This window comes from Bos mutus, chromosome X, assembly GCF_027580195.1.
Source record: "Bos mutus isolate GX-2022 chromosome X, NWIPB_WYAK_1.1, whole genome shotgun sequence".
In the NCBI taxonomy this organism is placed as follows: domain Eukaryota; kingdom Metazoa; phylum Chordata; class Mammalia; order Artiodactyla; family Bovidae; genus Bos; species Bos mutus.
Window position 1 is genome coordinate 74,138,755 of NC_091646.1, and position 15,364 is coordinate 74,154,118.

The window sequence follows — 15,364 nt, forward strand, 5'->3', positions numbered from 1 at the left end:
GTAGGCAAGAAGGTTAGATTTATTGAAGCAATTAGAGACATGTGGTTTTTCCAAAGCAGGAAGAAACAAATCATGTTCAAAGAAAACCTATCCTTGTTGTAGATGGGCAGTTGAGAGCCTAGAGGTAGTCTTTAAGGAAACCATGCTGAGAATCCAACGACCTCCAGGATTCTTTCAGAAACAGTAAGAACAGCTAAAACAATAAGAATCAACAGGTATAGAGGCCTGGAAGCAAAAACAAAAGGGTATGTGTTTTAAGTATCTCTGAGCTGAGGAGATTCCATTACCAAACACTACAGAGAAAGCTAAATTAGAGACCTTGAAGCATCAAGATCAAGCAGCCATCGGTTGCAGAGTGCCAGCTTCTCTAAGATACAAAGACAGCCCTTCTGCCCCCCACTCCATCCATAACCTATCCATACAGTCTAGACACACAATATAATATTACTTAGGTGTGACTAGAAGAAAGCTGAGCACTGAAGAATTGATGCTTTTGAACTGTGCTGTTGGAGAAGACTCTTGAGAGTCCCTTGGACTGCAAGGAGATCCAACCAGTCCATTCTAAAGGAGATCAGTCCTGGGTATTCTTTGGAAGAAATGATGCTAAAGCTGAAACTCCAGTACTTTGGCCACCTCATGCGAAGAGCTGACTCATTGGAAAAGACTCTGATGCTGGGAGGGGTTGGGGGCAGGAGGAAAAGGGGACAACAGAGGATGAGATGGCTGGATGGCATCACTGACTCGATGGACGTGAGTTTGAGTGAACTCTGGGAGTTGGTGATGGACAGGGAGGCCTGGCGTGCTGCGATTCATGGGGTTGCAAAGAGTTGGACAAGACTGAGCGACTGAACTGAACTGAACTGAACTGAGAGGTAGCTAAAGTCACTATGTGAGTCAAAGTACACAAGTCTAGACTAATCTATATTTCTGGGACAGTGAATAGACAATACAAAAAAGGACTGTCACAGCTACAATTCTTTCTCTGTGAGCTTAGACACAGAATTACAAAATGGTAGTTCCTAAAAGGTAGTTCCTTGGTGAAGCTCATTACCTTATTTTTATGATGAGAAAAATGAGCCTCAGAGGGGAGAAAGGAATTACCCAAAACCACATTCTTAGTTGCCATTTTGGAATATATTATATAATTTTGAATTGAGCGATAGGAAAAATAAAACAAAATTATATAAATCCTCCTTCAAGGTGATCAAAATGTTGATGCTAAACCCACATCTTATGAAAAAGGAAGTCTATTATTAGTATATTCAAAAGGATCACTGTATTGATGTTTGCTGTCTTTTTTCCATTTTTGGGTAAAGTTGTAGTATACACTGAAATTGCAAGATAAAAATAAACTTGGGAGGGGTTTTCAGCAGGGAAGCAGGGAATATGGAGATAAGTTTAGCAAAATGGAAAGGTTTGTTTCCCAAACAATAGTATCTAAGAGGGTAAATACTTAGGTTTTCATTGACATGGTACTTGAATATACTGTATGAGTCCCTTAATTACTAGAATTGGCTTTCTTTTTTATATATGTTTTTTTAATTAATATAATATGTTTTTATTTTTTTTACATTTCTTTTTTTTTTTTTACTTACAATATTGTATTGGTTTTGCCATACATCAACATGAATCCTCCATGGGTGTACATGTGTCCCCAATCCTGAACCCCCCTCCCACCTCCCTCCCCATACCATCCCTCTGGGTCATCCCAGTGCACCAGCCCCAAGCTTCCTGTATCCTGCATTGAACCTGGACCAGCGATTCGTTTCTTATATGCTATTATACATGTTTTAATGCCATTCTCCCATATCATCCCCCCACTCCCTCTCCCACAGAGTCCAAAAGACTGTTCTATACATCTGTGTCTCTTTTGCTGTCTCGCATACAGGGTTATCGTTACCATCTTTCTAAATTCCATATATATGCATTAGTATACTGTATTGGTGTTTTTCTTTCTGGCTTACTTCACTCTGTATAATAGGCTCCAGTTTCATCCACCTCATTAGAACTGATTCAAATGTATTCTTTTTAATGGCTGAGTAATACTCCATTGTGTATATGTACCACAGCTTTCTTATCCATTCATCTGCTGATGGACATCTAGGTTGCTTCCATGTACTGGCTATTGTAAACAGTGCTGCAATGAACACTGGGGTACACATGTCTCTTTCAATTCTGGATTCCTCGGTGTGTATGCCCAGCAGTGGGATTGCTGGGCCGCATGGCAGTTCTATTTCCAGTTTTTTAAGGAATCTCCACATTGTTCTCCTTCAAGCAGGATCTTGATAATACTTTTGTTTTGAGATGATTTCTGGTAATGATCTGTCTGTTAGAGCTATTACATATTATAGAGCATGCCAAGTAACTCAGGATTAATACCAACTGGGAAGTGCTGTGAGCAGCTTCACCAGCTAAATTACCACTGACCTTACTATCATAACTCCTTACATTTGTCTAGCACTTTGTCATTTACCAAGGATGTTCACATTCATCATGTCATCAGATCCCTATTACAGCTCCGTGAGAACGGTATGTCTAAATTGCTGCTGCTGCTGCTGCTGCTAAGTCGATTCAGTCGTGTCCGACTCTGTGCAACCCCATAGACGTCAGCCCATCAGACTTCCCTGTCCCTGGGATTCTCCAGGCAAGAACACTGGAGTGCGTTGCCATTTCCTTCTCCAATGCATGAAAGTGAAAAGTGAAAGTGAAGTTGCTCAGTTTTGTCCGACTCCTAGAGACCCCATGGACTGCAGCCTACCAGGCTCCTCCATCCATGGGATTTTCCAGGCAAGAGTACTGGAGTGGGGTGCCATTGCCTTCTCCAATGTCTAAATTAAAGATGAAGAAATTGAAGCTTAGAGGGGGAACAGTGAATAATAGTGCTGGGCCTTTAACCTAGGTCTGCCTTACTCCCAAGGCAAGACCATTTACAAAACATCAAGAATCCTTGTATCTTGTGGACATTTCTTGAAGTTTGCCTGCCTGAAGCTCTATTGCCTAGCATTGTTCCTTGTACATAGGAGACACTCAGTAAATGTAAAAAGGGAACTGAAACCAGAGCCAGCCACACCACTTCTCAGCTTCTTTTCATTGTGTTGACCAAGGTCATTCAAATTTGAATACCTTAATAAATCAATTTGAAAACTTAGTTTACCACTCTCTTCAAGAAATTAATTTATAGATTTATGTCAGACTGCTATATGGACTAGTGAAATTGTCTGTTATATACATACTTCTTTTCACAAGGGGTTCACTATAATCATGTTACAGATGCTTTACAGTATACGATATTAGTTGACACATGAAACTAATTTTAGGATTTGGGCCCAAATGTTATGAAGACTTTTATTATCATTAAACTTTACCTGTGTTAAAGCAGGTTTGCAATTAGTATCAGCAAATGGAAAACTAAGGGGCTGTCTATCTGGAAGCCCCCATCTCTTATACATAATTCAGAGAGGGCTAAATAATTGAGAGTTGAGTGTATCAGAATCCTCACCCTGGAGTGATCCCACCACCATGAATGTTGTGATAACATTCATATGGAGAATATTTCATCTTGACAATTCCTTTGTCAACTTTCCTGGCTGTCCTTCTGCACTCTCCCTCTACCCCCAGCCCTGTTTTTTCCTCCTCACTGTAGACCACAATTGTAGGATTTCTCTGTAGTAAGCCAAGCAAAAAATAAAGTTTATTTTTCTCAAATATTTGAATCTCATTTGATGTGGTTGCCTGGAAAACCACTTGTAGAGCATCTGCATGCTATGTCTAGGAGTAGTGGACACTAGTTGAAAGGTTGTCTCAAACTGAGCCTGCGTAAATTCATTTTTAATACTTTGGTCTTTTTAAAGAATATTACTAGCCTTCAAGGAGGCAAGGATACAGCTACCCACATGAAGACCCACACATGGTTAGAAAACTACCAAGTTGATTTCTGTAAATATGCACACAGGCAGACAAGGTATTGAGCACCTTGCAGAAAGCCAATGATAAACAAGTACTCTAAATCAGTCTTGAGAAGGGGAGGGGAGAAGGCAGAATCATAAGCACTTGGATTTTCCAGGATGATAATAAGTAATCAGGTATGAGGCCACAGTTTCAGGTGTTCAGAAACAGGCTTGTCTTTCTTCAAATTTCGAAATGAAAGTAAACTAATAAGCTTACTTTTCTCATGAAAGGTGCATCTTTTGGGAAGTGGCAAGTGGTAGGAAGGAACTTGGCAGAGAGCAGATACAAACATGAAGAAATAGGAATTTGAAGGGGGAAAATGTAAGTGTCAGTTAAATCTTTCTGTAATGGTGACAACAATCATGGTAGACATAGACTAGAGGACAGAGAGCATTTTGATGGGGGATTACCCTTGAAAGAGCTGTATCTTCATTCTGTCAAACTACTCTGTTACTAAAAAAAATGCTTTTGGAAATTGTCAATAGATTTGCAAAGAAAGGGAAATGATTAAAAGGCCTGCTCATCCCTGGAAGATGTGGGATAGGAAATTGGCTCTGCTTGGCAGCCTAGTTATAGATTCCAAAGAAAAGCAGCTTTTTATTTCAGGTGGCCAGCTCCGCAACACAGGCAGCAGTTAACTGAGGAATATCCTGGGTGTTCAGGGCCAGTCTGTGCCTGGGTCATCCTGCACCTGTGACTGTTCTGAATTCCTTAGTTCTCTCATCCTAGCCATCATTTAACAACATAAAGTCAGTACCATTATGTCCCCTGGGAAGCCCTTCAAGTCAAACCCGTACTCGCTCATCCTCTGATGGGTCCTGATCCTTGCTTCACACCTCTTGCTCCTATGATGAGCCTCACAGTATGGTGTAGCATGTTTAAGGATAAAGAAAAGCACCAGCTGACTGATGGCCATGTTGGATGTGAAGGGGTCAACCTGTTTTTAGAACATGGCTGGCCTCCTTAGAAGCATCAAAGAGAAAATCTGGTTTAAAGAGAGAATAAGAGAATAAAGGAGGGAAAGGAAGAAAGAAAAAGAGGAACAAAAGTATCATACCTCCCAGAGTCATCCCTGCTTCATAGCATTTCCGGAGACGACAAGATGGACAGTTTTTTCTTCGGAATTTATCAATGGTGCAATCATTTCTGCTGGCACACAGGTACTTCTGTTTTCCTGGGAGAACAAATACAAGAGTAGACAGCCCTGTTAATGTGTCACTAGAGCCTCTCTAGAAAGTATTTCTAGAAAGAAAAGGTGTGAAGACATATCCTGCCCAATGAGAGAGGCAGATACCATTCGATTACAAAACTCTATTAAACCAGGATAATTTAATTCAATGCTGTATTGTTTGATTTTCATAGGTGTTTTTCAAAGGGATGGACAGTTCAGGTCCTGCTAATACCTCCTTTATTAGGATGACACAACATGGGTGTTTTTCAAAATACAAGTACAGATAATCCTTCTATAAAAGAGAACTCCATGTGGTTTTTAATTGTTATGTGAGACAGCAAGAGAGATAGATATAAAGAAGAGACTTTTGGGCTCTGTGGGAGAAGGCGAGGGTGGGATGATTTGAGAGAATAGCATTGAAACGTATATATTACCATATATGAAATAGATGACCAGTCCACGTTTGATGCATGAAACAAGGCACTCAAAGCCAGTTCACTGGGACAACCCAGAGGGATGGAATGGGGAGGGAGGTAGGAGAGGGGTTCAGGACAGGGGAACACATGTACACCCATAGCTGATTCATGTCAATGTATGGCAAAAACCACCACAATATTGTAAAGTAATTAGCCTCCAATTATAATAAATACATTAATTTTTAAAAAAGTTAATGATCATACCATCAAGCTTTCAGGGTATAAAAATCAAAGAGATAAAGCCCACTCTTTGTAAACACAGCAAATGAAAGGAAGTCTTCTGAAGATAGAAGAAAAGCAATCACCGTCATGTACATGTGAAGTTGTGAGAGATACACAGAAATATATACACACAAACACACCATACACATTCTCACACTCAGAAATCCTTAGGATCATAGCTGTTCAAAGAAAAACATGGAGTTCCACTCAAAAACATATATTTCATTCTTTGTTCCTCACACAGGCCTGGCACACAGTAGGTCTTTAATAAACACTGACTGAATGAATGCTGAAGTTGAACGGAGAGATCTAGAGGCACATAGAGTTATTAGCAGAAATCTAAAACATGCAGAACTTATGCTTTTTGTCCTGTCCCCAGCCTGAAATTTTTCTTCCCCTCATCCTACCCCTTTCTTTCTCCAAGTCCTTGGTTTTTTTTTTGTTTTTTTCCTCATTTGCTGCCATGCTTTACTTTATGGAATAGATCAAGATTTTCAGGAGGCTTCTTTTGGCAGGGGAAGAATGTTTATTGTAGGAAAAGAAAGAAAAATTGAAGAACAATTGTTATTTGATATTAGGGGGAACCCACAAATTTAGCCACAGCTCAGCTTTCCTCTATCTTCACTCAGCCTAAAATGTACATAACTGTCACAGAAAACTCATCTATTGCAGTAGGTTATTTTATGTTGGAGATTCAGTGTAAACCAGATTACAAAATTTCCTTTTCCTCCCTCCCTCTTTTTCTCTTTCCTTTGTCAAAGGACTCCAAAATGCTAGGCTTGAAGGAACTGTTAAAGTTCACCCCAAAGCAACACTTTCATTCCAAGGATGAGTTCTGGGGAGGTGACTTGACTGAGGAATACTGAATTAGAGGTACCAGAAGGAAGAAAAACTACCATTTAATCGGCATTTACTATAAACAAGGCTATGTGAGGGGATTTACATGTGCTATTTAAATAAATCACCTCAGCAATGCTTTGAGGTAGATACTATCATCACTTTCATTCAACAATGACAAAATTAAGGCCTCTAGGCCAACAATCTTTCTACCATACTGCAAGATTTTATTTGTATAAACAGAACACATAATTTGCAAATAGCTTCTTTGTGCTTCAAACTGAGGATGGTAATGTGTACAGAAAGGATGGTACTATGATAACCGCCATACAGCTTTTGGGTGCCAACTCCTAGAAGGCAGGCCCTGTACCAGTTCCAGTGGGTTCATTTCTAGTGCTGTGAATGTTCTAGAACTGGGACACCCTCAAAGAATCAGTGTTCCTGCAATCCTGAAGACATCTCAGAGATATTACAGGTGTGGTTCCAGACTACTGCAATAAAGCAAATATGCCATTAAAGCGAGTCACATGAATTTTCAGTTTCTCAGTGCATGTAAAGGTTACATTTACAACTACTATATGATACAGCTTCCCTGGTGACTCACATGGTAAAGAATCTGCCTGTGATGTGGGAGACCTGGGTTCAGTCTCTGGGTTGGGAAGATCCACTGGAGGAGGGCATGGCAACCCACTCCAGTATTCTTGCCTGGAGAATCCCCATGGACAGAGGAGCCTGATGGGCTGTAGTCTATGAGGTTACAAAGAGTAGGACACGACTGAGCAACTAAGCACAAAGCACATATGATACATATTTATTTATATACTATTTAACATATAATAATAAAATATATACATTATAATAATATGAAATAAAAATCCATCCCATTTGATTAGCTTGCAAAAGTTAATAACAATCTTGTACAAATTAAGTACAGGGATTACAACATACCTCATTATACAGCTGAAGAAAATGATGCTCATTAAAATGAAATTGACCAGCATGGCACCACACCATTTATTTGTTCCATATCAGAGTGCATAAGGCTATGAATCTCACATATTGGAAATAACTAAGCATTGGTCACACCATCTCTACTCCATACAAAGCTTGAATCCCCTCTATAGCATCCCTGCCCCATTTTTTCTTAAACTTTAGCCCACTTCATTTCTAGACTCTACTATAGGGCTCTTACTTCCAGGAAATTCTGTATCTGTCTCCTTGTAGCTCTGACCCCCAAACCCTTTACTGAGGTATGTAAATGAAGACTGGAATTAAATGGAAAGATGTACAGTGTTCCTGGATGGGAAGATGCAATACTTCCCATCTGAAAGATGCCAGCTTTTCTCCCAATCAAACCTACAAATTTAAACAAACCTGAACAAAATTTTGACAAAATAATCTTAAAGTTTATCTAAAGGGATAAAATGTGTGATATTGCCAAGATATTATTTGAAAAAAAAAAAAAAAAAGTAATGAGACTTTTCCTACCAGTATTATAACTCCATAATGGTTACAACAGTTTGGTATTCATTCCAGCATAGATTGATCAGACCAGAGAAGTCAGAAACAGACTGCACATGCAATACATCATTATAAATCAGCAAAGAAAGGATGATTTATTCATTAAATGGTGTCAGAACAACTGGTTACTCATTTGGAAAAGATAATAAAGTTAAATTACTAGTTGAAACCAAAATAAATTCAAGATGGATTAAATATGTCAATAGAAAAACAAAAAAAGGAATTATTGAAATATTGTTAGATGTTGAAATATTGTAGGTGAACATTTTTTTTTTTAATTTTTGAAGATTGAAAGGGGATTTTTAGAACATGACAATAAAGAATATGTAAGTGAAAATTCTGATAGACTTGAAAACATTTAAGTTTTCTTACATGAGACAAACATAATAATATAATCTGAAGACAATCACGAACTAAAAAATACATATTGGTATCAAGTATGTAAAAGCAGTGGTTAATCTCCTTGATATATAAAGATGAGTAGTATGATAGAAATATGGGCAACAGACATGAAAAGGCAAATAAAAGAAGAAACACAAAAGATCAATAAGCATATGAAAATTGTCCAATTTCAATTTTATTAGTAATTATAGAAATATGAAACAAGACATCATTTTCACAAGGGAGATTGATGAACATTTACTACTAATTAATGGTGAAAAGGTATTGTTAGTGGGTGTGTAAACTTTTTAGAGTGCAATTTTGCCATGTATCTGAAAAGTTAAATTCACACAAAGTTCAATCAGTAATTCCACTTTTGGGATTTTTTACAGGAAAATAGCGAGGTTAAGCACCAAAATGTAGTTCCATTTATCATTATATAAAAAGGTACGGGGAGGGAGGTAGGAGGGGGGTTCAGGATGGGGAACCAGTGTATACCCGTGGTGGATTCATGTTGATGTATGGCAAAACCAATACTATATTGTAAAGTAATTAACCTCCAATTAAAATAAATAAATTAAAAAAAAGTGAAAGTGAAAAAAAAAAGGGAAACCAGTCAGCCCTCAATATTCATGTTTCACATCCATAGATTCAACCAATCACGGATCAAAGTTTCAACTGCATTTATTCTACGATGTATTTTTATTATTTGTTTTTAAAGGTTTTTTCTTTATTATTGCACTATAGTTGACATGTTTGTGCGTGCATGCTCAGTTGTGTCCGACTCTTTGAGACCCCATGGACTGTATGTAGCCTTCCAGGCTCCTCTGTCCATGGAATTTTTCCAAGCAAGAATACTGGAGCAAGTTGTCATTTCCCTCTCTAGGGGATCTTCCTGACCCAGGGATTGAACCCACATCTCTTGTGTCTACTGCATTGGCAGGCAGGTTCTTTACCATCTGGACCACTGGGGAAACCCCACAGTTGACATACAGAATTATATTAGTTTCAGGTGTACATTATAGTGACCCAACATTTATACAGTTTAGGACTTAATCACCATGATAAGTCTAGTAACCATCTGTCATCATACAAAGTTATTACAATATTATTGACGATATTCCCTACGCTGTACATCACAGCCTTATGACTTATTTATTTTATAATTGGAAGTCTCTATCTCTTAATTCTCTTCACCTATTTCTCCCAACCCCTCATTCTCCTACCCTCTGGTGACCACCAGTTTGCTCTTGGTACTGTTTTGTTTCATTTATTTTTCAGAATCCACATATAAGTGAAATCATATGTTATTTACCTTTCTCTGTCCACTTTTTTTTCACTTAGCATAATGCCTTCCAAGACCATCTATGTTGTCACAAATGGTAAGATTTCATTTTTCCTTATGGTTAAGTATATATACAATATATCTTCTTTATCCATTCTTCTATTGATGGGCACTTAGGTTGCTTCCATATCTTGGCTATTATAAATGATGCTGCAATGAACACAAGGATACATATATCTTTTTGAATTAATGTTTTCTTTTCCTTTGGATAAACGCCCAGAAGTGGAACTTCTGGATCATATGGTAGTTCTATTTTTAATGTTTTGAGGACTAACCATACTGTTTTTGCATAGTGGCTGCATCAATTTACAATCCCACCAATAGTGCATGAGTGTCCTCTTTTTTCCACATCCTCTCCAACACTTGTTTTTTATTGTCTTTTTGGTGATAGTCATTCTAACAGGTGTTAAGTGATATCTTACTGTGTTTAATTTTAATATAAATTTATTTATTTTAATTGGAGGTTAATTACTTTACAATATTGTATTGGTTTTGCCTTACATCAACATGATTCTGCCACAGGTATACACATGTTCCCCATCCCGAACCCCCCTCCCTCCTCCCTCCCTGTACCATCCCTCTGGGTTGTCCCAGTGCACCAGCCCCAAGCAACCAGTATCATGCATCGAACTTGGACTGGCGATTCGTTTCATATATGATATTATACATGTTTCAATGTCATTCTCCCAAATCATCCCACCCTCACACTCTCCCACAGAGTCCAAAAGACTGTTCTATACATCTGTGTCTCTTTTGCTGTCTTTCATACACTCTCTGATAATTAGTGATGCTGAGTATCTTTTCATGTGCATTTTGTTAATCTATATGTGTTCTTTGGAAACATGTCTACTCAGGTCCTCTGCTCATTTTTAAATTGCTTTTTTTAAATGTATATTGAGCTGTGTGAGTTCTTTATATATTTTGAATATTAATCCTTTATCTGACATATCATTTGCAAATATCTTCTCCCAGACAGTAAGTTGCCTTTTTGTTTTGTCAGTTTCCTTTACTATGCAAAAGATTTTTTAGTGTGATGTAGTCTCATTTGTATTTTCTTTTTATTTTGTTGTTTTTGTCCAAGGAAACAGATTCAACAAAGAACTGTTAGGACTGATGACAAAAAGTGTACTGCCTTTGTTTTCTTCTAGGAGTTTTATGGTTTCAGGTGGACTAAATCATTTTATATAAGGGACTTGAACATCCACATATTTTGGCATCCACTGGGGCTCCTGGAACCAATCTCCAGCAGATAACAAGGGACAAATGCATTGGAAAAATGTAAATGTCCAACATTATGAGAATGATTAAATAAATTATTCCATATTCATGCAAGGAAACACTGTGCAATGTCTTTTTTTTTTAATTTCGAAGGATATTCACAATATACTATTTCATTAAAACAACAAAATGGTGTTATCAAACAACGTATTTTATTGAATCTAACTTTTAAAACTTAATACTTTAGAAACTATTCAAATTATTTTTTCTTTTGCAATGAACTTTTTTTTTTTTAACAAATGAAACATTAGTTACAGACCCCATATACATAACAGATGAAAATTAAATCTAATGTATCTGAAGCAAGCATAGGAAACTTAAAACTCTAGCTAGATCTCTCCATTTCTCCCCTTTTCTGTAGCTTTATCACTGTGGTATGATAGTAGATATAAAATAACAAAGCATAAAGCATTATATAGATCTTATCTATTGATCATTATCTAATGATGGTATCATTATACCATCTAATGGTATCATTTTTACTCCCCAGGGCTTTGCAGAAAAGTTTAGAAATCTACTTGACTTAGTTCAACCCTCATATCTCCTATTTCACAGATTAAGAAACTTAGAGTCCAAAAATGAGGGGAAAAAAAAAAAAAAAACTTGCTTAAGATCATACCGTGAGTCAATGTCAAAGTAGGGACAAGAAACAAGAATTCATGTCTTTCTATCTCCAGGCTAGCAGTTCTAGTAGTTCAGTGCTATCCTCACATTGATAGTAGATAAGTAGATATAAAATAACAAAGCATAAGACATTATGCAGATCTTATCTATTATTATTTAAATAATATACTCCTTGAATATCAGAAGAGGCGATGACGTCTGCTGAGATCATCTAGTTCAATGCTCTCATTTTACAGATGAGGAAATCAAGATCCAGAAAGCAGAGTGGACTTGACCAAGATTAAATGAGTCAATGACAATGATAGCACTAAAACTCAGGTTCTTGCCCATAATATTCTTTGCACATTTCCTTTATTACTTCAAAGTCATTTTCATACTCATTATCTCACTGAGCCTTCTTTCAGACTAGGGAGGGTACAGGCCATTATCTTCAATTTATGAGGAAACCTAAGACACAGAGTGCCTTTTGATACCAAAGAATATATCCCAGTTTCAATACAGGTTACCATATGCTTTCTACTGAACCACTATAACCAAGAAAATATTTTATTTGCCTCTCATATGACTTATTTGTCCTGTATTTTCTCCATATACCCACTGCCTCTTCCTAGTGTCAAGGAAGAGTAACACTTGAAGTTCCTGGGGAAAGCAATGGAGAAAGGAGGTAACCCATTGTGCTTTGCATACTATTCTAGGTGACTTCAAAGATGTTGACTCATTTAATTCTTGTAAAAATTCTTTTTGATAACTGCTATTCTTACTTTAAGGTTGAGGAAAATAAGGCTCAGAGATGCTGAATGACTCACTTACAGTCACCAGCTAATAAGTGGCAGAAGCAGAATCAGAAGCCAGGTCTGTATGACCTGTGATATAGATGTTTGTTTTTGTCAATGTGGTATCTTTTCTCATATGGGCCCTGATGCTATACTTAAAAGAAAGAGGTAGCACAGAATAGTTAAAAAGCACAGAGCAAGAAGGAGAAAGACCTAAGGACCAGCCCTGCTGTCTCACTGAATCACTGTGTGACCAGGTGTGTGTTTTTACTTCTCTCTTGATCTTCCCTCCCCCCGTTCACCCTCGATCTATAACTAGAAGGGAATCTTATGCAGAAGAGAACAGTAGAAGACTATGGAAGGTAGGTTCAGAAGTCTTCTATTCATATTAGAACTTGTGTTGAGAGTCTTAGAGTCCACCTGAGTGTGACTCAAGGAGAGCTAAAGCCAGTCTGCATTTCTATCTTGTTTTTCCAATCTCGACTCTCTTGACCTTAAAGGCTTTGTCTGAAAAACAAAAACACTTCATAGAAACAAGTAGCTAAGTGTCTCTTCCCTGAGTGACCTACATAGACTGAAGGGAGACCAGCTCCTGTTTATGGTCATGTATCCTATGGACATTATTTCTCTGGGGCTGAGACAGCATAAAACCTCTGCCCTAATCACCCAAGGGCTCTCTTCTATGAAAAGCAATCCCAAGCATTATTGTTTTCTAGTACTTTTTTTTTCTCCTAGATTACTATCTTTGGGCCTGTGGAATAGGCTAGACAACTCTAAACAACACAGTCTGTGCTCTACCAAAGGGCAGATCTTTTATGAGAAGGACTTATAAGGTAGCTGAGTCCTTGTGATTCTAAGGATTTAACCATTCCCTTACCTGTCCCACCCATCCAGAAACACAGATGGCCATTAAACCAGTACCATGAATGGGACCTCAGCAAGGCCCCTCAGGCATTGCTCAATGGGAAGGCTTCTTGGGAGTGGTTATAAAGCCATGATCATTACTGATTTTTTCAACGTTATGGTTAGCTCTAGTGAGGACAATAGGAATCAAACCCACACTTCTCTTCTTGGCTGTCTGGATCTTCTGCAATCTGGTCCAAGCTCCACAAAACAGAAATATAAAGAGTACTAGACTGGCAATCAGAACAGTAAGTGTCAAATCCCAGCTCCAAATGGCCGAAGGCAAGTCTGAGCTTTGATTACTCTCTAAAAAAATGAGGATAAAAATAATGGCATTGTCTATATCCTAGAGTTTTACAAAACAAATTATATAAAATGTATGTAAAAGTCATTTGTAGTAGGGAAATATTAGATACGTGAGATGAGTTATGTATAATGTTGCTGAATCTATCTTGTCTTTCATTTTACTCCAAGAGCAACCCTCTTATGACTATGCTGTTCTCTTCATTGGCCATCCCCTGGTCACAAGCATTCCATCTCTGCTTCCTGTCCCTAGTACACACACACATATTTCTCTGTTAAAGAAAACCCTGCAATATTCAGTTCTAGACCATCTTTTCTGTCTACTGTATTCATATAGATCTCCTGCTTCAAGAATACAGGAAGTAGAAGGTGAAGGTGACAAATTAGATGGTGGCTAGGTCATAAACTGGAGAAGGCAGTGGCACCCCACTCCAGTACTCTTGCCTGGAAAATCCCATGGACGGAGGAGCCTGGTGGGCTGCAGTCCATGGGGTCGCTAGAGTCGGACACGACTGAGCGACTTCACTTTCACTTTTCACTTTCATGCATTGGAGAAGGAAATGGCAACCCACTCCAGTGTTCTTGCCTGGAGAATTCCAGGGACGGGGAAGTCTGGTGAGCTGCCGTCTATGGGGTCGCACAGAGTCGGACACGACTGAAGCGACTTAGCAGCAGCAGCAGCAGCAGGTCATAAACAGCCTTGAACACAATGATATACAGTTAAACCCTTAATATAATGAAATATTTGAAGACATCATTGAATTGAACCATAGAAGATGTTTAATAACTATCCTATGATAGTTAAAGGACAATCTTTGAGTGTATATCTACTATGTTTCAAACACAACTCTAGGCAACTGGGAAAACAACAGTGAACAATACAAAGGCCTTGCCCTTAAGCTAGGTGAACTTTTGGTGGAAAAAGACAAGCAATAAATGAGTGATAATAATTTAGATATTTTCAGATGGTGATACATAAAATGAAAGAAATATAACAGGGTGCTGTGATAGAACAGGAGAGCTTATTTTGTACAGTGGGAAAAGATTCTCTGAGGATGAGGTTTTGAGATGAAACTTGAATAATAGAGACAGACATGCAAAATTCTCAAGAGAAGTAATACCAAATACAAAGCCTTAACGTCATGAATGAATTAGATGTGTTGTTGAAACAGCAATGTGGCCCGTGTGGCTGGCATATGGTAAAGGAGGGGAGGTGGTAGGTTAAGCTGATTTGACTGTAGAACCAGGTTGTGCAGGGCAGTAATTCTTAACTTTAGCTACAAGCCAGAATCACCTAGGGAGATTTTACAAAATACTTATGCCCAGTTTCACTCCTGATAGTTCTGATTCAATTGACTGGGGGCAAGGGTAGGCACTGTGATATTTTTAAACACTTCCCTATTTTATCTAATGTGCAGCTAGGGGAGAGAACAGCTGATGTGGCCTTTGACAGTGAGTTTATTGCTTATGTAGTTTTGCAGGTGACACCAGGTAAAATAACTGGATGAATGTTTGACATTGAAATAGCATTTGACAATTCACAAAACACTTTTCTTTTTCTTTTCTTGCTTCTCAGGAGACT

At 38.1% G+C, this 15,364-nt stretch overlaps 1 protein-coding gene across 2 annotated transcripts in view; it reads right to left on the reverse strand.

The window, feature by feature from the left end:
• AR (androgen receptor) overlaps window positions 1–15,364 on the reverse strand; it is a 217,159-nt gene that overhangs the window by 39,529 nt on the left and 162,266 nt on the right. For both annotated transcript variants that reach the window (XM_070365314.1, XM_070365315.1), the window contains exon 3: window positions 5,006–5,122. In XM_070365314.1, the coding sequence (XP_070221415.1) occupies window positions 5,006–5,122 (117 nt within the window). The remainder of the gene's footprint in view (window positions 1–5,005; window positions 5,123–15,364) is intronic.